Consider the following 23,771-nt stretch of genomic DNA (forward strand, 5'->3'; position numbering starts at 1 on the left):
CAAAAGTAACACTGACCCTTATGTCCACTCGCCTCCAAAAAGCACCGGCCTTTGCGAATACTTGCGTCGTCAAAGCCAACATCAAAGTTTGTCATGACGAACTTTATAAATCTAGTTCTAAATAACAATTCTACTGAAATTCTATTCAACTTTCTCCTTGATGTCTGTTCGCATTCCTTTAGTCTGAGGTTCATTTGATGTGACTGAGGTTTATTTACTCCGTGTTTTCCTCCCAACACTGAACACTTCGGCTCGCTGTGGAGTCTGGACGTGTTACAGTGACGAAATAATGACAGCACTAACATTTTACATCTGATCTTTCAGAACTAAATGAAGTTTATTTACATCAGATTCTGTTTGGTCAGGTTTTATCAGTATTTCTGATTTCTCACACACACACACACACACACACACATACTTGTTCAGTTCTGAGAGAGTGACACGTTATACAGAGAACAGGAAGTCCTTTTATGGGGAAAAACATTCCTTTCTTTCACACTTTCTCTTTATTATATTTTACTTCACATTAAAAAAAAACTGCTATACAGAGTATTACATATTTACTGCAACACACACACACACACACACACACGTAGTTCACAGATCTGTTGCCTTGTAGCTCAAACAGAAGCTGCTGATGAATTTGGAGTTGTGTCTAAACTAAACCTCCACAAGTTTTCCTCAGAGCTTCCACCTAAACGTAGCTGACAAAGGAAGCGTAAAGCCACCAGTGTAGCGAGGTTCACTACACACCACCAGCAGGGGGCGTGGCCTAAATCGGAAAGGCAGAATATTTACATTATTTGTGAAGAATGACGAGCTGCTAAACTGGCAGCCGTACACTTCCGTTGTGTGCTAGCTACGTTAGCCTCAGAGCAGCATGGAGTCCAGGAGTCGGCCTTTAGAGTTCACAGGTCACCATAACAGAATAAACGTTTGTGTTCTGGTACATTTAAGCCTTTAGGCACATGCATGCACACACACACACACACACACACACACACACACACACACTGGATGTTTCAGGTCAATGTACATGAAGAGATATTATGGATGGAGTTTCAATCAGTGCTGAAACAATTCTCAGACCAACATGTACACACACACACACACACACACACACACACACAGGTTATTCAGATCTCTAGAAGCCGTATTTGGCCTGAGTCTGTCTGCGAGTGAGTTTATTGTCAGACCAGCTGTTCTTCAGCTCCATCTCTCTCTCTTTAGCCTGAACAACAGAAACACAACCATCATTTACACACCACATCATCTGTAAATAACACATGAAGAACTCTATACAACTAAAACAGATGAACAGAGAGACACTGATAGTCAGACAGATGAATCCACTCACTTGATGTATCAGATATGTGATCTGGTGTTTGCGTCTCTGTTGCCCAGTCGGCTGATCTCCTTTTTTCTACAGAAAAAAAAAAAATCCATAATGTAACAATGAAGAGTCACATCACACTGAACCCACTGCTTTTGACCTTACCTCTGTGAAGCTGTTCTGTGTGTGTGTGTGTGTGTGTGTGAGCACTGACCTTACTGAAGGATTTGCGTGGCTCCATCTCCGTGGTCATGTTCTTCATCAACCACTGCTGATGGCCACTGAGCTGATCGTCACCTTTAATCTCCAGGAACTTGATCTCTTCTTTCCCTCGGTTCTGTTTCCCCTGCAGTCTGCGGAACTGAGGACAATCACCACACACACACAAGATTAAAAAATGAAAAGAGGCATAAATTATACATAAGTTTATTGTATCACAAACAGGTGAGACCCTCTGGGTGTGTGTGTGTGTGTGTTGTACATTTAGGTGGAATCAGACTCACTGCTTCATCGTTGAACAGAGTAGAAGATTCTCCTTCCTCCTGCTCAAAACCCGAGTTCTGCTCCTGAAAGTAACCCTGGGTATAAAACTCCTGTAGATCAGAGAAACATCAGTCAAACTGATTAGAGATTATTCTCAACCTGCACATGGAACAGATGGATCATCTTTGCAGGCATCACTGCCAACTCCAGCTGTGGAGCGACTCCAGCTGTGGAGCGACTCCAGCTGTGGAGCGACTCCAGCTGTGGAGCGACTCCAGCTACATTCTGAGGAGCTAAAAGAATCTTTGAACTCCAGCTACAATTTCAACGAGTAATTGTGTGAAATATCAGGAACTCTGACGTGCAGTTTAAATGACGTTTTCTCTGCTGAAGCTGCAGTGTGGGTCACTGGATACAGTGGTATCTGTGTAGAATCATGTAAAGATGATAATATCGCTCCTGCTCTTTACTCCCGACTCGAACCCTTAACACACACTCGACTGCTTCAGGTCAAAAAGAACCGGACGCTTCAGTGAGCCATCGCTGAAAGACCTTTGTTAGACGCAGGGTTCTAACTCACTAAACACAGTGAAAACACACTGAATTAAAGTGTGTGTAGAGTTGTCAGTGATGAGTGAGGGAGTGTGTGTACCTGAGCGCTGGGTGCATGATCATGTGGTTGGTACTCGGCGGTCTGGTACTCGTGAGCGCCCCACGCTGGCTTGGACTGGGACTCTGCGGCTGAGCCGAAGTCGAGCGGAGCGTCTTCTGCGCTGGGAGGAGGCTGCAGTGCTGGAGCGTACGGCTGAGGATCAGGATACGGCGCCTCGGCCGGCGGCTCAGAAGACCTTTCTGACAGAGAGAAGTAATTCTCAGGTGCGAGCTCATCGTCACTGCCCTCCTCGTCTGCGGCGATCTGACGAGCGAACTGCAGCGATGCCGACTTGGCCGCCGCTTTAATGGCCGATGGGGACGGACTCGTCCCAGACACGCCCTGAGACCCCGGCTTGGTCCCTTTGGTGTGAGCAGCAGGAGCGGGGCGTTTGGTAAGAGTGTGTGGCACCAGGGGGCGCTTTGTCTCCTTCACACTCAGGTGTTTGGGTTGGGGAAGCAGAGATGACAGACCACCACCCTGAGAAATAAACACAAATCAAATGGATTACTAACATTGACTTTATAAATTCAGTGTGTGGGGATGAGCTGATACCATCAGTTCTCTTAAATATCACAATATTTAACACACAGTACTGTTATCACAGAAAATTCTGCTGTCTCTGGACATAAAAAACCCTGTTAAAGTTATTCACTGATGCTCTTATACTTTGTGAGAATTCAGCACTCACCTGAGCTCCTACTTTCTTTCTCACAGGTTCATCATCTTCATCCGACTGTAAAAATGGAGAAAACACTTCAGAGTAAAAGTTTCCATGAACTCACAAATGAATTTATATTTAACTGAACAGTGTTAAAAAGCCAAACTCCTGATCACACTAATACGAGATCTGTTATGTTCTCAGATCCATTCTGTATGCTGCTTTATAACACTGAATTCTGCTCCTCATCACCACCACAAAGCCCCAGAAAAAAATGGGAACAAAAACATAATTACACGTCATAACACGTCTGGAACTGTGATTATCTTCGCTCTGAGACGAAAGATCAGTTTATTTACGAGAAAATAAATATTCGTCTAACGCATTATGAAAAGAACAGAACTGTGAGAAACAGGCTGAAGAGCTGAGAGGAGGAGAAACAGTGATCAGGTGTGTGATTAGTTTCAGTCTCTCAGCATGAACTGAATGTCAGCTGAATCTGATGTGTTTAATGATGGACACAGGACTCAGATGTTCAGCTCAGACACAGCAGTAAATGTGAGATCTGCATCAACATTACAGCTGAGTGTCCTGTTACATTCACTCTGAGGTGATGGGGGAAAAACAAGGAATTATAAACCCAACAAACTGGATTAAGCCCAGAACCAGAACCAGGACCAGGGGAGTGTGTGTGTGTGTGTGTGTGTGAGGGACAACTCACACTATCCTCTTGGATCTCTGGAGCAGTGATCCTGACCGGCTCTGCGCGCTTCCTGCCTCGGGGCTCCGGCCCGGACTTCAGGTTTCCCACCGCGGGCTCTGAACGCTTGGGAGCGGGCAGGGAGCCGAACAAACCGCCGGGTTTAGCCGAGCTGCGGGACTCTGGGACCGGGTCGTCACGCTCACTGTCGTCGCTGCTGTCGTACGCCACTAAAGACATGTTCCAGCTGGTTCATATAATCGCAGCTCACTCACTAATCCGCGCTTTAGTTATTAAACCGCTCTTAATTAGCCGGAGATGCTAACGCTAATGCTAACTTAGCGCGCTAGCTAACGCTAATGCTAACTTAGCGCGCTAGCTAACGCTAATGCTAACGCTAACTTAGCGCGCTAGCTATCCGGCTATCTGTTCAAATTTTATCTGCATAAACGACACGTTCCGCTGTTTCATCATTCTGTCTAAACGATACCGATATAAAGGCTTTAATAATTAATGGTCAGATTATTATTCTTTATTATTATTATTATTATTATAAAGCGTAGCTAGCAAACAGCTAATATGCCCCATAAACAAAACACGCTCTTCTTCTTTGAACGAGACGCTTTACCTTAATATACTTCTGGTTACAAATCTCGCTCGCTTGCGCCACCATATGGTACGGAGTTAGAATTACAGCTCGAGTCAGAAAGCTCTGTAACACAAATGTGAATAAATAAATAGTCTTCACATTAAAGGTGGGGTCTCCGTTGTTTGAAAGCCAATGTTGACATATAAAATCACCAAAACAAACACGCCCCTAACCCAAATGGGTCCCACCCCTGTATCGATAGCTCCGCCCACACATACATACGTAACCCAGGCAACTAACAGAAAGAAACGTGTCTTTATCATAGCTGAAGTGAAGAACAATACGATTGTAGATAAACAAACAAGTAAAAATGACACACAAGCATAATCATGTAAAGGACAAAGACATATATTAGTTCTGTGTAACAAAACAAAACCAACGTTACTCACCTATCGAGAAGGAAAAAAGCGCCTCGGCGTCTTAAGTAAAGTTGGTCACATATTCACAGATTGGAGTTTCCCGAGTCAATAACTCCTGAGCTAAACACTGTTACTACACAAAACACGGTTGTAGCTGCGTCTCTACATTACTACGATAGAAAAGAGGTGTTATTTGTGTAGTAACAGCGTTTAGCTCAGGAGTTATTGACTCAGGAAACTCCAATCTGTGAATATGTGACCAACTTCCTGCTCCTTCAGTTCTCTCCAGCGCTGGAAAGCTGATCCTATATTAACACGTCCTACTTCTTACCTTATCGTAAGTCTTTCTTCTCTTTCTTTCTTTGTTTTTATCCTCCATGTCAATGTTAAAACTGCTTTCTGCTAATGTCACACATGCGCACTGAACACTCTCTCCACCCATATTGACAAGACACGCCCCTTTCTGCTCATTGGCTACACGTTTGTTTTGTATTTGTTTTGTTTGTCGTCCCGACTCAGTGTTCTGAAGCGTTTCTCAAACAACGGAGACCCCACCTTTAACACTTCATGTCCCTGGATTAATATTCATGTCAGATTTTACACTCTGTTTATGAGGACATAGATATGATCAGATCTAATTCGTTAATTCCCTTTGTGTATAAATTCAATAAAGAAATTCTAACAGTGATTTGTGTGTCTTACAATTAATGCATTAATGTCAAGAAAAACTTTCTAATGACCAGAAAATGCAATTCTTTGTGTGGGGTTTTATGGAGAAACCATCGTAAAATAAAATTCATTATTCATTACATTCATTTTATTGGACCTTTTTACAAACAGGACATTAAAGTATTGTTCTTTAACGTATAAGCTGTAACAATTCCATTAAATATAATCAATCATTTTACTTCATAATATTTAGATAATTTTTGTTTATATGTTATAGGATTTAATAGAAATAATACTGAATTTAAAAAAGGAAAAAAAGAAGAAGAAACAGTTTCTATGTGACTCTTTAACGAGGTTTATGACCTGTTGCTATAGAACATGACACCGAGTACGAGTGAGAAGATGAGTGTGTTATTACGTGTTACAGTAAATGACACAATTGAACAAACACATGTTTATTGTAAATCCACCATGTCATTACAGTCTAACAAACACTGCGCTGGAATCACTTGTGTGTCTCAGTACCAGAAGCTTCTTCGGGGTCTTCTGACTTCCTGGATGTTCATCTTCTCCATCACTTCCTCCTCCAGAGTCTTCAGTGACGCAGTGTACGTTTTCTCCAGAGTGTCCTCAGGAGATGTGTCCTTCGGCCCGTCTGTAACACACACACACACACATCATATTTCAGTACTTAACCTGCAGACAATAAACCTGATGATAGAGATTTGTGGAATGAAATAAACAGCAACATAATTATCAATAAGAGTATAAAGATGTTTATGTATAAACTCACCTTTCCACTGCTGTGGGATGATGCCGTCCCTCCTCTGGAAGACAGGTTTGGGGATGATGCGTCCCGTCCTGATGGAAACACGGACCTTCTCTCCCTCCTCTGTGAACCTCCACTCTGTCTCTGTGGGCTTTCTGTCATTAGAGAAGAAAAGTAAGAAATAAAGATAAGTGGTGTTTATGATGCTGGTGAGGGCGAAGAGGCTGAAGATCAGAGAGACTGACCGGTCTGTTGGGTCGACAAGGGACACGTCCTTTAGCAGCAAAGGAGCTTCACTCCCGATGTACGTCCCTTTGTAGTCTCCAGACCTGCCCACGTACCTGTAGTGCTGAGAAGGAGGAAGAGGAGGAAGTTCAGGAGGACATAAACCAAATACAAACTATCCTTTAAACTTTACATGTACATTTAAACAAAAACAAAAAAATCAAAGCAGACAAACATTCAGAGAGTGTGTGTCTGTATGAGTGGGTGAATGTGTATGAGTGCGTGTGTGTGTGTATGAGTGTGTATGAGTGTGTGTGAGTGTGTGTGGTGTTTACTGTGTTAAGCCCCTCGATGATGACCCAGTTACGGTGGCGGAAGACCTGAGTGACTTTTCCCTGCTTCCCTTTATCTTTACCTGAGAGGATCTCCACCTGCAGAGCCACCCAAACACACACACACACACACACACACACACACACATACTTTGAAAAAAACATAGCAGCTACATTGGTTTATAATCTGTTAACATAAATATCACAAAAATATTCAGTTTAGATTGTAAACACGACTTCAGTTTAATTTGTAGCTTAGAATCCTGAAAATCTGTCAAATTATTCTGATGAAATTTACACAGTTCAGCAAATTACAGCAAAATACAATCAGACAGACAGACAGACAGACAGACAGACAGGCAGACAGACAGGCAGGCAAGCAGGCAGACAGACAGACAGGCAGACAGACATGCAGGCAGACAGACAGACAGGCAGGCAGACAGACAGACAGGCAGACAGACAGGCAGGCAGGCAGGCAGACAGACAGGCAGGCAGACAGACAGATAGGCAGGCAGACAGACAGACAGGCAGACAGACAGACAGGCAGGCAGGCAGGCAGGCAGGCAGACAGACAGACAGACAGGCAGACAGACAGGCAGGCAGACAGGCAGGCAGACAGGCAGGCAGGCAGGCAGACAGACAGGCAGACAGACAGACAGGCAGACAGACAGACAGGCAGGCAGGCAGACAGGCAAGCAGACAGGCAGGCAAACAGACAGGCAGACAGACAGGCAGGCAGACAGACAGACAGGCAGACAGACACGCAGGCAGACAGACAGGCAGACAGACAGGTCTGTATCTGTTTGTTTACTTTCATAGTGTATCAGACATTTACTGCATCATCTCTATTGTAGTACAACACACACACACACACATATACACACAGTCTCACGAGTTTCCTACCACGTCTCCTCTGAACACACTCCAGTCCTCGGGACTAAGTGGCTCCACAAACACCTTCCTCCTTCTCTTCCCCGGAGGGTTGAGTCTCCGCGCTGCTGCAGTCCACGGTCTGTTCGTCCCGTAGTGATAATCACGTGGAAACGCAGCTCTCGCTGCCATGGAGAGCAGAGCTGTCAGACGCATCCTACACACACACACACACACACACACACATACACACACACACACATATACACACACATACACACACATACACACACACACACACACATATACACACACATACACACACACATACATACATACATACACACACACACACACACACATACATACACAAACACACATTTGATTTGTTTATTACACACGTGCTCTTCCACAAATGCATTATATATATTAATATAAACATTTAATTAAAGCCACAGAACGTTTATGATCCTTTATAACCTTTTCTGACAGATTGATGATGACAGGAAACATTAATAAGTCTTTATATTTACATCCACTTTATGTTGTGTGTCTTTTACAGAGCCGTAAATGAAACACTGACCCTTTTCTTACCCGAGTCTCAGTAACACTGCCGCTGATCCCGCAGCGGGGAATAAAGAGAAAAGTCGGAACTAATTCGTTAATAAACACGTTAGAAACCCCAAAAACACTGCGGTCAAGAGCACGTCCTGGGGGCAGCCATTATCACGCATGCGCACGAAGTGGGGACAAAACCGTACTTCCGGTTTACGCAAATAGGAAGTAAGTTTAATATAAAAGTCTGTTAGCCTCCGTATTTAATTACTTATTAAGTAACTAAACATATATGGGGTTAAGTAACAATACCTGATATTATCCTCCATATGATGGTGTGACAGTAGGAGTGTAATGATGGAGTGATGTAAAAGTGTTCACATGTCCATATGATGGTGTGACAGTAGGAGTGTAATGATGGAGTGATGTAAAAGTGTTCACATGTCCATATGATGGTGTGACAGTAGGAGTGTAATGATGGAGTGATGTAAAAGTGTTCACATGTCCATATGATGGTGTGACAGTAGGAGTGTAATGATGGAGTGATGTAAAAGTGTTCACATGTCCATATGATGGTGTGATGCTGTGATGTAAAAGGCAGTGAATTGAAATGAATCTAGGTAAAAATAATAAACAGATTATTACTATTCTGCCCTCTCTGGTGTCTCTTTCCTGAAGTAAACAGTTAGACAGTTTCTACCTTGTAGAATTGAGGAGGTTTGTCTTTATTCTACACCATGAAATATAAAAACAGCTGGTCTCATATTGCTTGAAGGACACTAACATGGACACATAAATAATCACGTGTCATTGCTTCCCTCACGCCTCTTCTAGCTTATAAACAACACCTGTTACTTCCTTTTCTCTAAATAAACCATTATCAGTGGACTTCATATCAGTGACGTTACCTTTGTTGAGATCTTTCAGGACTGTGTGATCTTCCTCAGGTAGATTGTTGGTGCTGAACAAATAAATAAATAAATAAATAAACAACTAACTAAATAAATCCTTTATCATCACGGTGAAGTTATTTGGAGTGGCCCATGTGGGTGTAACGTCACGGTTTGTGCTCAGTAAAAGTGTTTTTAGAAGGTAATGAGATTATTTATGTTCATTTAGAGTCATATATGTGTGTAATTACAGGAGGTGATGTTCACAGCAGCGGTGATCATAACGATCAAGACCTTCATTCTGTGGGGTTTAAGCATCCCGAGCATCACTTTGAGCACAGAGTAAGTCATGATCTCCTGTTGTAATGTTACAACTAATTCACAACTTGTTTGACACAAACAATGACATTGTGACTGCTGTTAGAGACGTTTCCCAGATCATCAGCAGGAGTTTTTCATGAGTGTCTGTAACTTAGCCAACAGTTTTACAGCCTGTTCACTGACAACATCTGCTCAGAACAAGTAGTCTAGGGCCAGTGGTTCTCAAACTGGGGGCCCTGAGATGGTGCCAGAAAACATCTGCGTAATAGAGGCCCCTGGTTCCTTTTTTCAAAGGTGACTGGATTTAACCAATTTGGGAGGCTATTAAAGATCGCAGCCTTGGTTTTAGTGCTTCCACATTCTAATGCTGATGCCCAGAGGGTATTTTCGATGGTGGGTTTGAACAGAAGCTCAACACAAAACAGCTTGCCTCTGGACGGGACATTGTCCTCAATCATGACCCTAAAAATGTCTGGGCTTGTGCTGAACTGTTTTATATGGGAGCAACATTACACATGATAAAGGAGTCCAAAAAGGCAACAAACACTTACAGTAAACACCACCAGTCATAATCTCTCTCTCTCTCTCTCTCTCTCTCTCTCTCTCTCTCTCTCTCTCTCTCTTTCTCACACACACACAAATTAATAAATGGAAATTGAATAAATACTTGGTATTTGGTTAAATTGTGCTCAGTGATCCTTATACCAAGCACAACTCCTCCAGTGTTTTTTTTTTTGTTTTATTCTCACTCACTCATTTTCTACCGCTTGTCCGAACTACCTCGGGTCACGGGGAGCTCAGGCGTCATCGGGCATCAAGGCAGGATACACCCTGGACGGAGTGCCAACCCATCGCAGGGCACACACACACACACTCTCATTCACTCACGCAATCACACACTACGGACAATTTTCCAGAGATGCCAATCAACTTACCATGCATGTCTTTGGACCGGGGGAGGAAACCGGAGTACCCGGAGGAAACCCCCAAGGCACGGGGAGAACATGCAAACTCCACACACACAAGGCGGAGGCGGGAATCGAACCCCCAACCCTGGAGCTATGAGGCGAACGTGCTAACCACTAAGCCACTGTGACCCCCTAGTTTTATTTTATTTATTTATTTGGGGGGTTGTTGGAGATGTCACTCTTGCCTGTCTTCAAAACTTGAGAGCCCTGTATCTAAAGACGTGCCTTAAACAGGACACGCAGTATAAAATCCTGAGCCTTCATGACACGTTTACAGCTAAATTCATGTATATTTATGAATCCGGTGTGTTTGCTGATATTATTACACTATAGAGAGAAAACGAAACCACGTCTACATTATACGTGTTAAATAAAAATAAAAAGAATCAGCCAATCGCAGCGCAGGGTACAGTTTGTATCCGAGGAAGACGAGCCGAACGGACCAATCAGAGCGACTTTTGCTTTGTAGTCAGGCAGACATAAGAACAGTCGTCCAATCACAAAATAAAGCGCAGGGATTTTTTTGCTGTTTATTTGACTCAGGTACATCTTTTTTTCGTTTTAATAATAAACCGTGCCATTATTCTGCGTTTGGGTCAACAGTGTGTACAGAGTTAAAGTAACGGCGTGTGTTGAGCGCCGAACTGCTTTAGTTTCTTTCCGGAAAAGCTGTGTTTAATATACGGCTCTTAGGCTAACGCTAGCTAGCACAGGCTAGCTGAGGGGTCGGTGGTTAGCAAGATGAAATATTATTAGCAGACTAGCTAACGTCATAAAGCTAGCAATAGTACCATTTATTTATTTATTATTAAATCTTCTTAACTATATCGAATAATATAAACCGTCTGTTTTAAAGGGACAAGGGAAGACGATTAGCTGGGTGGCTAACAGACCGACTAGCTAACCGTCCACACGGCTAACTTTAGCTAGCTGTACGGATTAGCCACGTCGTCCGGCCTAATGACGTTAGCTAGCGGAAACCGACTTATAACACCGTTATTATGGGCTGTTTTATTTCACCACAAACACACAAGTCGAGCCTCATTCGTGTGTGTTGTGAATTTTCTCTTTTGCAGAAAGATCTCTTTACTTTTCGTGGATGAGATTTGAATTTCTCATAAATACGAATGCTGTTATTATTGTTGTGTAATAACAAACAATCACAGGCATTTACAACGTGACATATAATATGTTGTGTATCAATGTTGTGTTGTGTAGTGTTTAGTGGCCCTGAGTGTGTAATCTCTGCTGTGTGTGTGTGTGTGTTTTATGAATGGTGAAAACCTCTGACTGTAAATGTTCCTTTACAGTACGTCAGCTAGTCGTTATCTAAAACGTGTCTCGATGTCCTGCTCATGCTGACGTGTCAGTGCGTTTTCCTGTCCTCCTGACACGTCTGTTGTCACCTCAAAGGACAACCGACTAACGCAATGTCCCAGAGAAATCGCCACAAATCACATCATGACGTCATGCGAGCGTTTGCATACTAGTCGAGCCGTCAAGATTATTTGCATATCAAAACCTCTAAGTATACGATAGTACATCTTAAAAAATTAAGGATAGAATATAAGTAAACACTTTACTGTTATTAAAATAATCGACGGCAGGAAGGCGTGATGAAGCAGAGTCACTGTTTCTGCCTTGATTGTCGACTCATTCTTATAACAGAAGACTGTTACAAAGCGCCTACACTGGAGACTCCTTCCAGTACGGAAACATACGTTAACATAAACGTCTCCCTACCGATGACGACTGTAATGTGTTTACTATCGGTGGAGCGTGAGCCGTACGCTTCCCTGTGAACGAGCTGTTTCTATAGAAACGATAAGCTATCATAGCGACTTAGTTAATATAAACCTGATCTACAGTCAGAGCTGCTGTTAGAGAGAATGAATCACCTGAACACTGATAAGGTTTTAGAATTCAGCAGCGCTTTGGTGTAATGTATTTCTCATAGAATAAAGAAGTTTATGGTGACCGAAGAACACACCGACTATTTATAAAATATACAAAACACTATATTTATTGTAAAAAAAAAAAACATAAGGGGATATTTTAAATAGTTAAAATGTTTCAAAATGTAATGCAGTATATTTTCAGTGTAACTATTCTGTCGTTTATGTTTACATAAAATGCTTGTGTTGAGACGAGGGCTTGAAAACGTCCAGCTACTATATTCTCAGCTTCACGGTACCATGTAAGAGTACAGAGCATGATCTTAGACACTTATTTCCTCCACAATTCCGCCAGAATATCTGAGCTGATTTGTGTCACTACTCTTATTATTATGCTATCAAAGATAATTGCATGTGTGTAATCTGAGTCTCATTAATCCCAGAAGGGGTCTTGAATGCGGTTTGTTACCCTGACGTGGTGGAGCCATGATGGACGACCAGATAAAAGCAGAAGACTCATCCGCAGAGGACGACGCCAAGCCCGGCATGCTCCAGAAGCTCAAGCTGAACATCTCGTAAGATTTCACCGGTCACACAAACTAAAGTCACATGTTAATCATCAGTGTTTTTAAGCATTTCTAATTGGCAGAGAGTACATTTTTAGTCTGAGGCATTTGTTTCCATGGGCTAAAAATGTACTCTTTGTCTACAGTCACCAAAGGCATGCTTGAAGAAAAGAAAACCATCCGTTAAGCATGGAGGTGAATCTCTTTGCTTTAGGGTTGTGTGGCAGCCAGTGGCACAGAAAATATTGCACAGGTAGACGGATGGAATTCAGGGAGGAAAATGATAGTCAGTTTCCTTGACTTGAGCATCACTGAGAATATGTCATATGTGCATGCATTTCCATTTCCTTGTCCATTTAATTCCACATAATATCTCAGAACTACAAATGTTCTGTAAGAAAGAATGGGTGAGAATTCATTAATAAGACACCTAACTGACTACAAATAGTGTTCCAAAGATGTGATGTCTGTCAGTATGTTCATCTGAGATCCTGAATTAGCGTAGCCTGTGTCTAGATCTTTGCACATGCCACATTTTCTATAGTAGCATTTATTTTTCATGTTTTAGTTTAGCAATTATAAAGAAAACATGCATCGTTTGCAACTTCTTTTCACTTAAAAAAATAAAATAAAATATGTAATTTGGCGAAGAGTCCCCAAAGTTTACAGGACTCTGGAAATGTCACAGACCAGCATCTTGTTTTTAATCAAATGCCCATTTGGGAATCACTATTAATTATTTGGTTATAATGATGGGAAAATTTAGACTACATTCATTTTATTTTCAGACATATTGTCCTGCAGCACTAATTTATGCAGGACATTATTAAAATTCTATATCAACTATTAAAATATTTACAGACTTTTTTTTCCAAGACTTCATGCTGTTTTTACTGTGAAGAGTTTGTGTGATTAGATTTTAAGCACATTTTCTCAGTTATTGTTCATCATAGTTATCAATCGTAAACAACACAAAACACAAACGTTCTTTAGCAGTATTAATAGTATGAAATCTGCGAATGAGATCATAGATCCAACCAATTTTTACACATATATGAGTAAGAGCAGTACGTGCTTAAACATCTTGTTTTGTTGTTGAATTTGCACTTCACGTCTACACACCTAACGCTTCCTGACTTTATAAACTCAAACAGAAAAGTATGTAGTCACAAGCATTAAGAAAGATGTGGAATTCACTCACTCACTCATCTTCTACCGCTTATCCGAACTACCTCACGGGGAGCCTGTGCCTATCTCAGGCGTCATCGGGCATCAAGGCAGGATACACCCTGGACGGAGTGCCAACCCATCACAGGGCACACACACACACACACTCTCATTCACTCACGCAATCACCATGCATGTCTTTGGACCGGGGGAGGAAACCGGAGTACCCGGAGGAAACCCTCGAGGCACGGGGAGAACATGCAAACTCCACACACACAAGGTGGAGGTGGGAATCGAACCCCCAACCCTGGAGGTGTGAGGTGAACGTGCTAAAGATGTGGAATTATGTATGTAAATTAATTAAATCAGAGCTCACTGATTGGTTGCTGTAGTATGAAAATGAAAACAAATCACTTGTTTTTCCTCGGCCTGCGTCCTTCACCTCATCATGAGAGACCTGTGTTTATACTGGAAATGGAGTGTTTGATTACATCCATCACACCATCTGGAAAAAAAAAGCATAGCAACCACCTAGCAACACCCTGGGATAACATCATCATCTGCCTAGAAATCAGCTGGAACACATAGCAACTGCTTAGCAACATCTGCTTCATCAGATTTCACCTGTTACCCCGAACAACAGCTACATGCCAGTGGAACATCGTGGTGTTTAACGTGTCACTGTCTCCCATAAGGATGTTTATCAAATGTCAGACTTTTTTTTTGAGATCTTTATCCACCTCTTTCTTAACATCTGTAATTAGATATCAGATTTATTATATAATTAGATGTTCAACCATACAAAAAGATATCTGATGAAAGTGGAAACTGAGTCATTTTTTTATACCAATAAATACTTTAATACGTTCCTCTAATGTGCACTGAATGCCAGCAAAGGCATAGCAACCACCTGAGACACCATAGCAACCACCTGAGACACCATAGCAACCACCTAGCAACAAAGCAACCTGGATATATAAAATCTACCTAGCAACACCATAGCAACCGTCTAATAACACCTGAATCCTGTTTATTTCTAGATGTATTTTCACACATTAGAAATAAAAAAATAAAAAAATAATAATGTAAATCATTTCCAACACTTTAATGTCACCGTATGGAAGTAATTAATATCACATACATTATAAAAAATTATATTATTATAAAACTAAATACAGAGTAATCGATTATTAAATCTTTTATAAGGAATATTTGTCATCTGTTTTGATTAGATTGTCGGTCATTGCAGTGACGAATGATGTAATTGTTCGGAATAACCTTAATTAATTAATTGATTAATTAAATTCTACATGTAAAGTGTGTTTATGACAATTATAGACTGAAAGTGATGTAGCCCCGCCCCCCCCGAGCTCCTGGCTGCAGGGAGGGCTGTTTGTAGACGAGCTGTTTTATTCTCTGTCTACATTCTCATCATTTAAAACGTGTCCTCATTCGTAGCTGAAGTGAAGCAAAAAAACAAAACCCTAAATGCACAAAAAACTGAACCAAACCGGAAGAGTAAGTCGCCCGGCTGGAAGCTCTGCACTGTTTCAGCAAGATGGCGAGCTGAAGAGATGTGAAGAAGATGCCGTGAGCAGAATAATCGAGAAGATACAGAAACTTCACGAGCCACTTGCCGAAATGTCCAGCAAAATGGACCTGCTGATCCGTAGAGTCGGTGGCGAAAAGCAGCGCGTGTCGGAGCTCGAGGACCACAACAGGGCCACTGACGCGCGCGTCGCCGAGCTGCAGGACGAGCTGGAGAGAACACTGGACCGCCTGGAAGACCTGGAGCACGGAAGGCTGTTTTCAAGGGATATCCGGATAGTTGGGCTAAAAGAAGGCACGGAAGGGTCGGACCCGGTAAAGTTTTTTGAGACTTGGGTGCCGGATGTACTCGGCATGCGCGCCAGACACAACCGGATAGAGCTGGAGCGCGCGCGTCGCACCGGAGCGCACAAACGCGCGGACGGAGAGCCGAGAGCGGTTCTGGTGAGATTTCACTACTACAGGGATAAGCGTGCGGTACTGGAGGCTGTCCGAGACCAGGACACGGTCCGAGTGAGGGGCAGAAATGTCTCCTTCAGGGATTTCTCTTTTGCTGTACAGAAGAAACGCGCTGTAACCACAGAAGCGCGGAAGCAGCTGCGTAAGGCTGCCTTTAAACACTCATTTCTCTACTCTGATCACATTAATGTACTCAATCCACCCGGAGGAGGAGGACAGATTTATTTACACCCCGTTAAAGTGGAAGCTTCTCTCGACTCTGACACAAATGAGCAGGAACCCGGAACAGAGGAGTGAGTAGCTGAGGCTCTCTCACTCACAGGGCATCTCATCAGCTCACTGCTGTTCCAGCCTAAACTTAACCCCATCCCAGAAACCCCACTGCTATACAACCTCAGGGACCAGGGGTTACTAAGGGATGCTATAGTTCACCAATCATTTACCTAGAGCCTGTTAGGTGGTTTCTTTGGTACCTCGGGAGGTTACTAGGTGGTTGCTATGGTATTTCATGGCAGCTGCTGGGTGGTTGCTATGATAGCTATGGTAGTTACGAAGAGGTTACTAGGTGGTTGCTATGGTATTTGAGGCAGTTGCTGGGTGGTTGCTATGATAGCTATGGTAGTAATGAAGAGGTTACTAGGTGGTTACTATGGTATTTGAGGCAGTTGCTGGGTGGTTGCCATGGTATCCAGGACTTTTAGAAGGAGTTACTAGGTGGTTGCTCTGGCATCTCTGGCACTTACTAAATTGTTGCTATGATAGCTGTGGAAGTTACAGAGAGGTTACTAGGTGGTTGTTGTGGTTTCTGAGACAGTAAATATGTGGTTACTAGGTGGTTGCTGTGGTAACTGAGACAGTAAATATTTGGTTACTAGGTGGTTGCTGTGGTAACTGAGACAGTAAATATGTGGTTACTAGGTGGTTGCTGTGGTAACTGAGAGTAAATATGTGGTTACTAGGTGGTTGCTATGGTATCTGAGACAGTAAATATGTGGTTACTAGGTGGTTGCTGTGGTATCTGACAGTAAATATGTGGTTACTAGGTGGTTGCTGTGGTAACTGAGACAGTAAATATGTGGTTACTAGGTGGTTGCTGTGGTAACTGAGACAGTGCAAAACGTATATATCCAGAGTTTATATATGTTAAAAGTATTACACCAATAAACAAATATTTTAATTAAACTCTATTTGATGGAGTTACTAGATGGTTGCTAGGGTATTTACACATCCTTATCCAGAGAGAAATACATCAATAGATATCTGAGGCAGTTATGTGGTTGGGGTGGTTATGATGACTGTGACAGTAACTAGGTGGTACATAGATGCAAACTGTGGTATCTGAGGTTGTTGCTATGGTACCAGAGCAGGTTAATAGTCGTTGATTGTAGTATTTGAGGCAGTTAGTAGGTGGTAGGTGTCTAAGGATATTATTAGGTGGTAACCAGGTGGTTGTTATGGTATAATAAGTCTTTGTGACCCTGATCCTTCTCTCCCCTGTGCAATGAGCACTGCAGATCTCTCAGTAATCCACACACACACACACACACACACAAACACACACACACAGAGAGAGAGTAAAATGCTGATGTTAGCGGCACTGCTGTACAGGAGCACTGCTGCACGAGTGTTACCAACCTTGTGTGTAAGTCATGTGCGAGTTGTGACACGCACATCAGAATCTAATAAATATGTTTATTAAAAAACCCCAACACACCTTGAGAACGGCTTCCAGAGGCCGTAGGGATTAACAAGTTTATTGGTGGATATCTTAGGGGGTTGCTATGGTGTGTCAGACAGTCACGATATCATACATTACAAGGGACGCCATGCTTTCTTATTAAATTGATAATATAATATAAAAAAAATACTAAATTCTTTTGTAATACGTATAGCTTTATTTTAAACAATTTTATTCTATTGTTATATACACACATTGGCCACTTTATTAGGAACGCCACAACAGTATTGGGTCGATGGACTCTACAAGGTGTTGGAAACGTTTTTCATTCAGCTGCACATCCTGAAGGTGATCAGTTGGATTCAGATACGCTGAGGCCACAGACGTAGACTGGACTCACTGACGTGATCGTGCTTTGTAACATAAGACATCTCATGTTAGAAATAAAGACTCGTTCTTTAAGTTACATTAGTTTTCCTGGTCAACCAGTTTGATCATGATCATTAAATCTCGTCTATATTTTTAATCTAGACACTCATATCTGCTATTGTATGAGGATCTTTGACCCTGTTTGTTGTTGTTTTTTCCTCAGTAAGACCGTGCAGAGTAAAGTGGATACGATTTTGGTAAGGATCTGCTCAGAATAACTGACAGCTGACTAAATGATCCAACTGATTGTTCAGTTTTTGCTGAATAACATCTCGTTCCTCTGTGTAACGTCTTTCCTCAGAGAGATGTGCAGCAGTTTACAGACAACGACAAACTCTACCTGTATTTACAGCTCCCTTCAGGTCCGAGTGCAGGAGAGAAGAGGTACAGCACAGCATCTTGTTCCTGTTATGGAAGTGTGATGAGATTTTTATATATATATATATTAGGGCTGGGCGATACGGCTGAAAACTGTATCACGATATCAGTGTCGTGAAGAGTGTACTGAAGAGGAATCCAGCAGACCAGCACGAGACAACGATATGGCGCAACCAAACTGATACTGTTACATGATTGGCTGTTAGTGTGTCACTCCCTACATTGCTAGGTTACCAGAGAGTGAGTGCCTTTGTTAATGCAACCAAACTTGCTCCGCAACTACTGTTTTCTTCCGACAGAGAATAAAAAATATCGAACGTTTTATCGAACACATTTTTTATTGATATTGATCATGTGTCTATCGCGATACATATTGTTATCATTTTATCGCCCAGCCCTATGTATATAAGTGTAAAGAAGGTGGAGCTGGACACTGTGTGCTCAGGTAAGAGAGAAACCGTTCTCTTACAAAGGATCATTGTGTGTGTTTGATAGCAGTGACACAAATTCGGTGAACACGGCCGACCAGCTCCACACCTGCAACTGGATTCGCAGTCACCTGGAGGAACACGCCGACACCTGCCTGCCTAAACAAGATGTTTACGAGACATACCGGTGACTAATCCCCACTATTAGTTCTCTCTCTTAAACCTAGCTCATCATGTTACAGAGAAACCACAAGAGAAGTGTAAACTCCTCTTTTCTGTGAAGACTGTGTCAGAAAAAACCCTTAAAGTTACAGCTACACTACTGTCAGGTCTGCTGAAGGAATCAACCCGTTCTGACCAATCAGCATCTAGAATATTAAACAGAACATAATCACGATGCCCGAGATTCATGAGACGGGGTAAATAATGTCACCGTGAATTTGACCACTGTGTGTACTGTCTTTACTGCACTGTGGAGAAAATTCAGCACCGTTGCCTCAGGCTTGCTAGATATTCATTTAATTTGAAAGTTGAAAAACAAAATTTTATTCTATATTTGTATATTTCTGTAGAGCTGGTAAAAGTGCTATACAAATAAAAGTAAATAGAAGCGAATAATCAGGGCTCGAAGCAGTGCAGTATATCACACGGTTACTTACACCATGTCGTGATGTCCACTCGACAGGAAGCACTGTGAAAACCTGCAGCAGAGGCCACTGAGCGCGGCCAACTTTGGTAAGATCATCAGAGACATCTTCCCCAACATCAAGGCACGCAGACTGGGAGGCAGAGGCCAGTCCAAATATCCTTTCCATCATCCTGTCATTCTGACATTCTGACAAGTGCAGCTCTGTATGCATCATTACATCACCTGTCTTATTCGTGAGTGTTTTATCGTCCCTCCTTGACCGTGTTGCCGTTACGTACTGCTACAGCGGGATCCGAAGGAAGACGGTGTTAAACATGCCATTGTTACCCAACCTGGACCTCAAGAATGATCCGGTATGAGGCTCTGTTCACACTCCCACGTTTACACATTTATACGTTTACACACTCCCTCTGTGTTTCAGCCGCTCACGTACCACCTGCTCTGTTCCCCTGCAGTCCGAGCTGACCGAGCTGGTGCAGACGTACAAACAGGAAGTGACGGAAGCGGCCTGTGAGCTGATCTGTGACTGGGCTCAGAAGATCCTCAAGCGCTCGTTCGACACGGTGGTGGAAATCGCACGTTTCTTAGTGCAGGAGCACATCGTAAACCCGCGCTGCAGCCAGGCCGAGCTCGTCACCTCCGCGTCGCTCGCCGGTACGAACAGTTTCTCAGCTCCATATCTCGTGTTGTCTCACAATGAACCTGGACCTGACAGTGATTGAAGGTGTGGTGCTGTGTTCTGTTACCAGGAGGCCCCGCGAAACCTCACAAAGTGATTAAAAAGAACCCGACAACGTCCAGAGGGAGTACAGCAGAGGAAGAAAGCACCGGCCAAGACACTAAGGTATTATATCTCCAGTACATTCTTCATCCTAGAGGCTGTGAGGGGAACGACTGCGATGTAAGTGACTACAGGAACTAGACATTTACGGTCATTAGAAACAGATAAAAAAGAACTATTAATAAAATATAAACTCCATCAGCGACGCCACTGCGACACACCTTTATTATAAAGAATCGAAACGTCTCAGTTTTATTTACTGTTGAAAATTCTTGTGTTTTTTCTTTTACAGAAAGATGAAAGTGAGCAGGTTGTGAAACATCTTCCCAACGACAAATCAGCTAAAGCTCCTGAGGTTTTGCGTTATGGAGGCCGTGAGATGCAGGTTGAAGCGCTGGTGAAGAAACTCCCTCAGCTCCGCCCTCGTGGCTCGATTCCAGAAAAACCCCTCCTCTCCGTTCACGCCCCCGCTCCTGCCTTCACGCCGAATGACTCTAGCAGCGTCCAAGTGACTCTGCCCATCACCGTGGCAACGCTCTCGCCACAGCAACACGGCTCCTCCCACCATCTCATGATCCTGCCTTCTTCGGTGGCCGTTTCCACAGCAACGCCGGTGACGACAGCATCTAAAAGGGCCTCCGATTCGTCCGCAGTGGGCCCGGGCCCGCCAATGAAACGCAAAAGGGGTCGACCCAGGAAGCAGAGACCAGAAGAAACGGTGGCTGCTCAGAACGCCAGTCCGAATCAGAACCTAAACCTGAATCCCAGTCAGAATCTCAGTCTGAATCCAGTGGTGCTGAATAGAAGCGTGATCCAGAAGGCGCTATCGTCTTCCTCCTCGTCCTCGCAGGTGACAGAGTGTAAAATCGAGGAATCCGAGTCGCGGCCCGTCATGCTCCTGCAGGAACCGGGCCGGGCCTTGGTGATCCAGCACGCCCCCATGTCACGGGAAAGCCGTACCGTTAGCCAGGTGCATCTCCCACCTCCTACTGTACACGAGGACAGGGGCATAGTGAAGATCACGCTCACTCCCATCGACCCCTCCGTCACTGAAGACGACTCGGTTTGCAGCGTGTCCGAGACCAGCCCGGGGGAGGGGGAGGTCCCGTAACCGTCCGCCAAGTGTGTGTGTGTGTGTGCGCGTGTGTTTGTCTTGTCAGTGACTTTCGTGACTAACACGTCAGATTTTTCAGTTAAGATCGTCATGTCTATGTACCTTTGGGTTTTTATTTCCTTTGTTCCCTAATAATCTTCTGTCTGAGGTCCACGACACACTGCAGTCGATTAACAACCATAACCAGGAGCCAAAAACTAAACGCACAGACGCACTCCATGTCTTGTTCTTCTTTCAGGTGCCAAAATTTACAGTTTAGCTGTAGCATTTATATTTTATACCTGTCGCTATGACGATACAGGAGCGATAAGACAGCTACGCTTTCCTGTTTTTTTTGTTTTTACCCAACTGAAACACTGGTTCAAACCAAACAAGACAAAGAGCTACTTCACTGTGGGGGAAACGACGTGTTCGCTAAATTAGCATCATTTAGCAAACACGTCTCAGCCGATCGACTACGTTCGTGACAGACGCACATTTTATTGTTGGCCGAATTGTAGCTTTAATGCACTTTTATTACACAGTGATCCAGACCGAGGACGAGGACACTGGCCCTGTGGCACCCTGACCATCACTCTGTGTGTGTGTGTGTGTGTGTGTGTGTGTGTGTGTGTGATGACTGAGTGTGTGTTGAAGTTGTGGAGGTGATGTTACAGTGCTATTACGGGTTTGTAAATCGAGGGCTTTTACAGCGTCTCTCTTCAACTTAAAACTGCAGTGACAAAGATTTAAATAAGCATGCACACACACACACACACACACACACACACACACACACACACAATGTAAAGTTACCAAGACTCTTTTTTTTTAGTCATTTCACAGCAGTGAGAGATGCGATGGGATTTTAGTGTTTAGCGTGTAAATAGATGTGTGTGAAACTCGGTCACAGTGAACGTGGGCGTGCGGTACGTCTGCTCTCTCCGACAGCTTCCCCAAACGCCTGGCAGACGTCACGCGCTCTGATCCCGGAGTCACCGAGTTTTCACTCCCAATAACACCGACAGAGCCGTCTTCATTCTCATCTCATATAAAAAAAAAACAACAAAATGACACACGAGTCGACCTGCATGTGACTCTGGAAGGACCGACACACATGTGAACACTGATTATTAAGTGGCCCCCCTGGTAGCCCCGCCCTCTTTCGTCACATTAGTATCGTTCGTTCTGCTGTCCTCGTCTCGCCCCGGTCCGGGTGTTTACGGAGACCCTTCAGGAAGCCCCTTTTCTGTGCCAAAAGAAGATTGCAGTGATGTAGTGAAAGGCAGCTAACGCTAACTGTTTAACTGTTAAAACAACTGGTGTAAGATTCTTATTAAATTATTCTAATCAGGCCGCGCAGCAGTGTGGTGATTAATGACACGCTCTCAGAACCTGCACCGGGGGCAGATTGTTATTTACCTTTAACTCAGTGAGGTGATCAGTGGCAGCTTTGTGAATAATAATAATAATAATAATTAGGCCCAATTTTCTCACAAGCTGTTAATAAATATAACAGTAACACAAAGTAATAGTTGTTTAAACACTTTTAATCATGTAGAATTCTCACTGGTGTATGATCTCAGTTCTCAGGAAAACTCCAAACACAACACACGCTCATACACACAAACACACAAATACACACACATACTCATACACACTCACACACACTAATACACACACACACTAATACACACACACATATGCTCACACTCACACACACACACGCTCACACTCACACACATACTCATACACACTCACACACACTAATACACACATACACACATGCTCACACTTACACACATATACATACACTCACACACACGAACACTCACACACACACTCTCACACACACTAATACACACACACACACACATGCTCACACTCACACACATACTCATACACACTCACACACACTAATACACACATACACACATGCTCACACTTACACACATATACATACACACACACGAACACTCACACACACACTCTCACACACGAACACACTCATACACACACACTGTAGAGCTGCCGGCTCTTCTTGCAGCTCGTTTCCAGGAGGAAACTGGAGAACTCTGAGGAAACCTGAGCAAACGGAGTGACGAGGTGTGAAAGTGCACACAGACAGTAACAGGAGCCTGGAGCTGATGTACAGGAGCGACAGAGTGAGAGTTTACACTGTAAATCATGATCCTTCTCCCAAACTGATCCAGGAAATAAAGCAGTAAAAGCGATCGTGTGTGTGTGCGTGTGTGAATAACTCT

At 43.3% G+C, this 23,771-nt stretch overlaps 3 protein-coding genes across 5 annotated transcripts; 1 reads left to right on the forward strand and 2 right to left on the reverse strand.

Annotated features, from left to right (window-relative positions):
- Nucleotides 1–304: 304 nt before the first annotated feature.
- On the reverse strand, nucleotides 305–4,453 carry prcc (proline rich mitotic checkpoint control factor). The gene is made up of 7 exons (XM_060897024.1): nucleotides 3,851–4,453; nucleotides 3,160–3,204; nucleotides 2,469–2,948; nucleotides 1,837–1,926; nucleotides 1,548–1,694; nucleotides 1,358–1,423; nucleotides 305–1,231 (listed from the first exon to the last, which is right to left on the reverse strand). Exons 1-7 carry the CDS (start codon nucleotides 4,067–4,069, stop codon nucleotides 1,145–1,147), a joined length of 1,134 nt encoding a protein of 377 aa, XP_060753007.1. The 5' UTR covers nucleotides 4,070–4,453; the 3' UTR covers nucleotides 305–1,144.
- Nucleotides 4,454–5,945: 1,492 nt separating this feature from the next.
- mrpl24 (mitochondrial ribosomal protein L24) lies at nucleotides 5,946–8,455 on the reverse strand. Of its 2 annotated transcripts, none has more exons than XM_060857449.1 (6): nucleotides 8,297–8,455; nucleotides 7,736–7,919; nucleotides 6,836–6,931; nucleotides 6,521–6,624; nucleotides 6,300–6,430; nucleotides 5,946–6,161 (listed from the first exon to the last, which is right to left on the reverse strand). In XM_060857449.1, exons 2-6 carry the CDS (start codon nucleotides 7,916–7,918, stop codon nucleotides 6,025–6,027), a joined length of 651 nt encoding a protein of 216 aa, XP_060713432.1. In that variant the 5' UTR covers nucleotide 7,919; nucleotides 8,297–8,455; the 3' UTR covers nucleotides 5,946–6,024. The 2 variants fall into 2 exon arrangements, with proteins under 2 accessions (XP_060713432.1, XP_060713433.1); XM_060857450.1 differs by having other exon boundaries at nucleotides 8,286–8,433.
- Nucleotides 8,456–10,891: 2,436 nt separating this feature from the next.
- Nucleotides 10,892–23,741, forward strand: rfx5 (regulatory factor X, 5). 2 transcript variants are annotated; one of them, XM_060857453.1, is made up of 10 exons: nucleotides 10,892–10,979; nucleotides 12,775–12,906; nucleotides 18,342–18,375; nucleotides 18,480–18,562; nucleotides 19,052–19,171; nucleotides 19,670–19,786; nucleotides 19,908–19,986; nucleotides 20,089–20,287; nucleotides 20,383–20,477; nucleotides 20,707–23,741. In XM_060857453.1, exons 2-10 carry the CDS (start codon nucleotides 12,818–12,820, stop codon nucleotides 21,523–21,525), a joined length of 1,635 nt encoding a protein of 544 aa, XP_060713436.1. In that variant the 5' UTR covers nucleotides 10,892–10,979; nucleotides 12,775–12,817; the 3' UTR covers nucleotides 21,526–23,741. The 2 variants fall into 2 exon arrangements, with proteins under 2 accessions (XP_060713436.1, XP_060713435.1); XM_060857452.1 differs by lacking the exon at nucleotides 10,892–10,979 and adding an exon at nucleotides 12,481–12,633.
- The last annotated feature ends 30 nt before the right edge of the window (nucleotides 23,742–23,771 follow it).

This window comes from Tachysurus vachellii, chromosome 21 (assembly GCF_030014155.1).
Source record: "Tachysurus vachellii isolate PV-2020 chromosome 21, HZAU_Pvac_v1, whole genome shotgun sequence".
Lineage (NCBI taxonomy): Eukaryota > Metazoa > Chordata > Actinopteri > Siluriformes > Bagridae > Tachysurus > Tachysurus vachellii.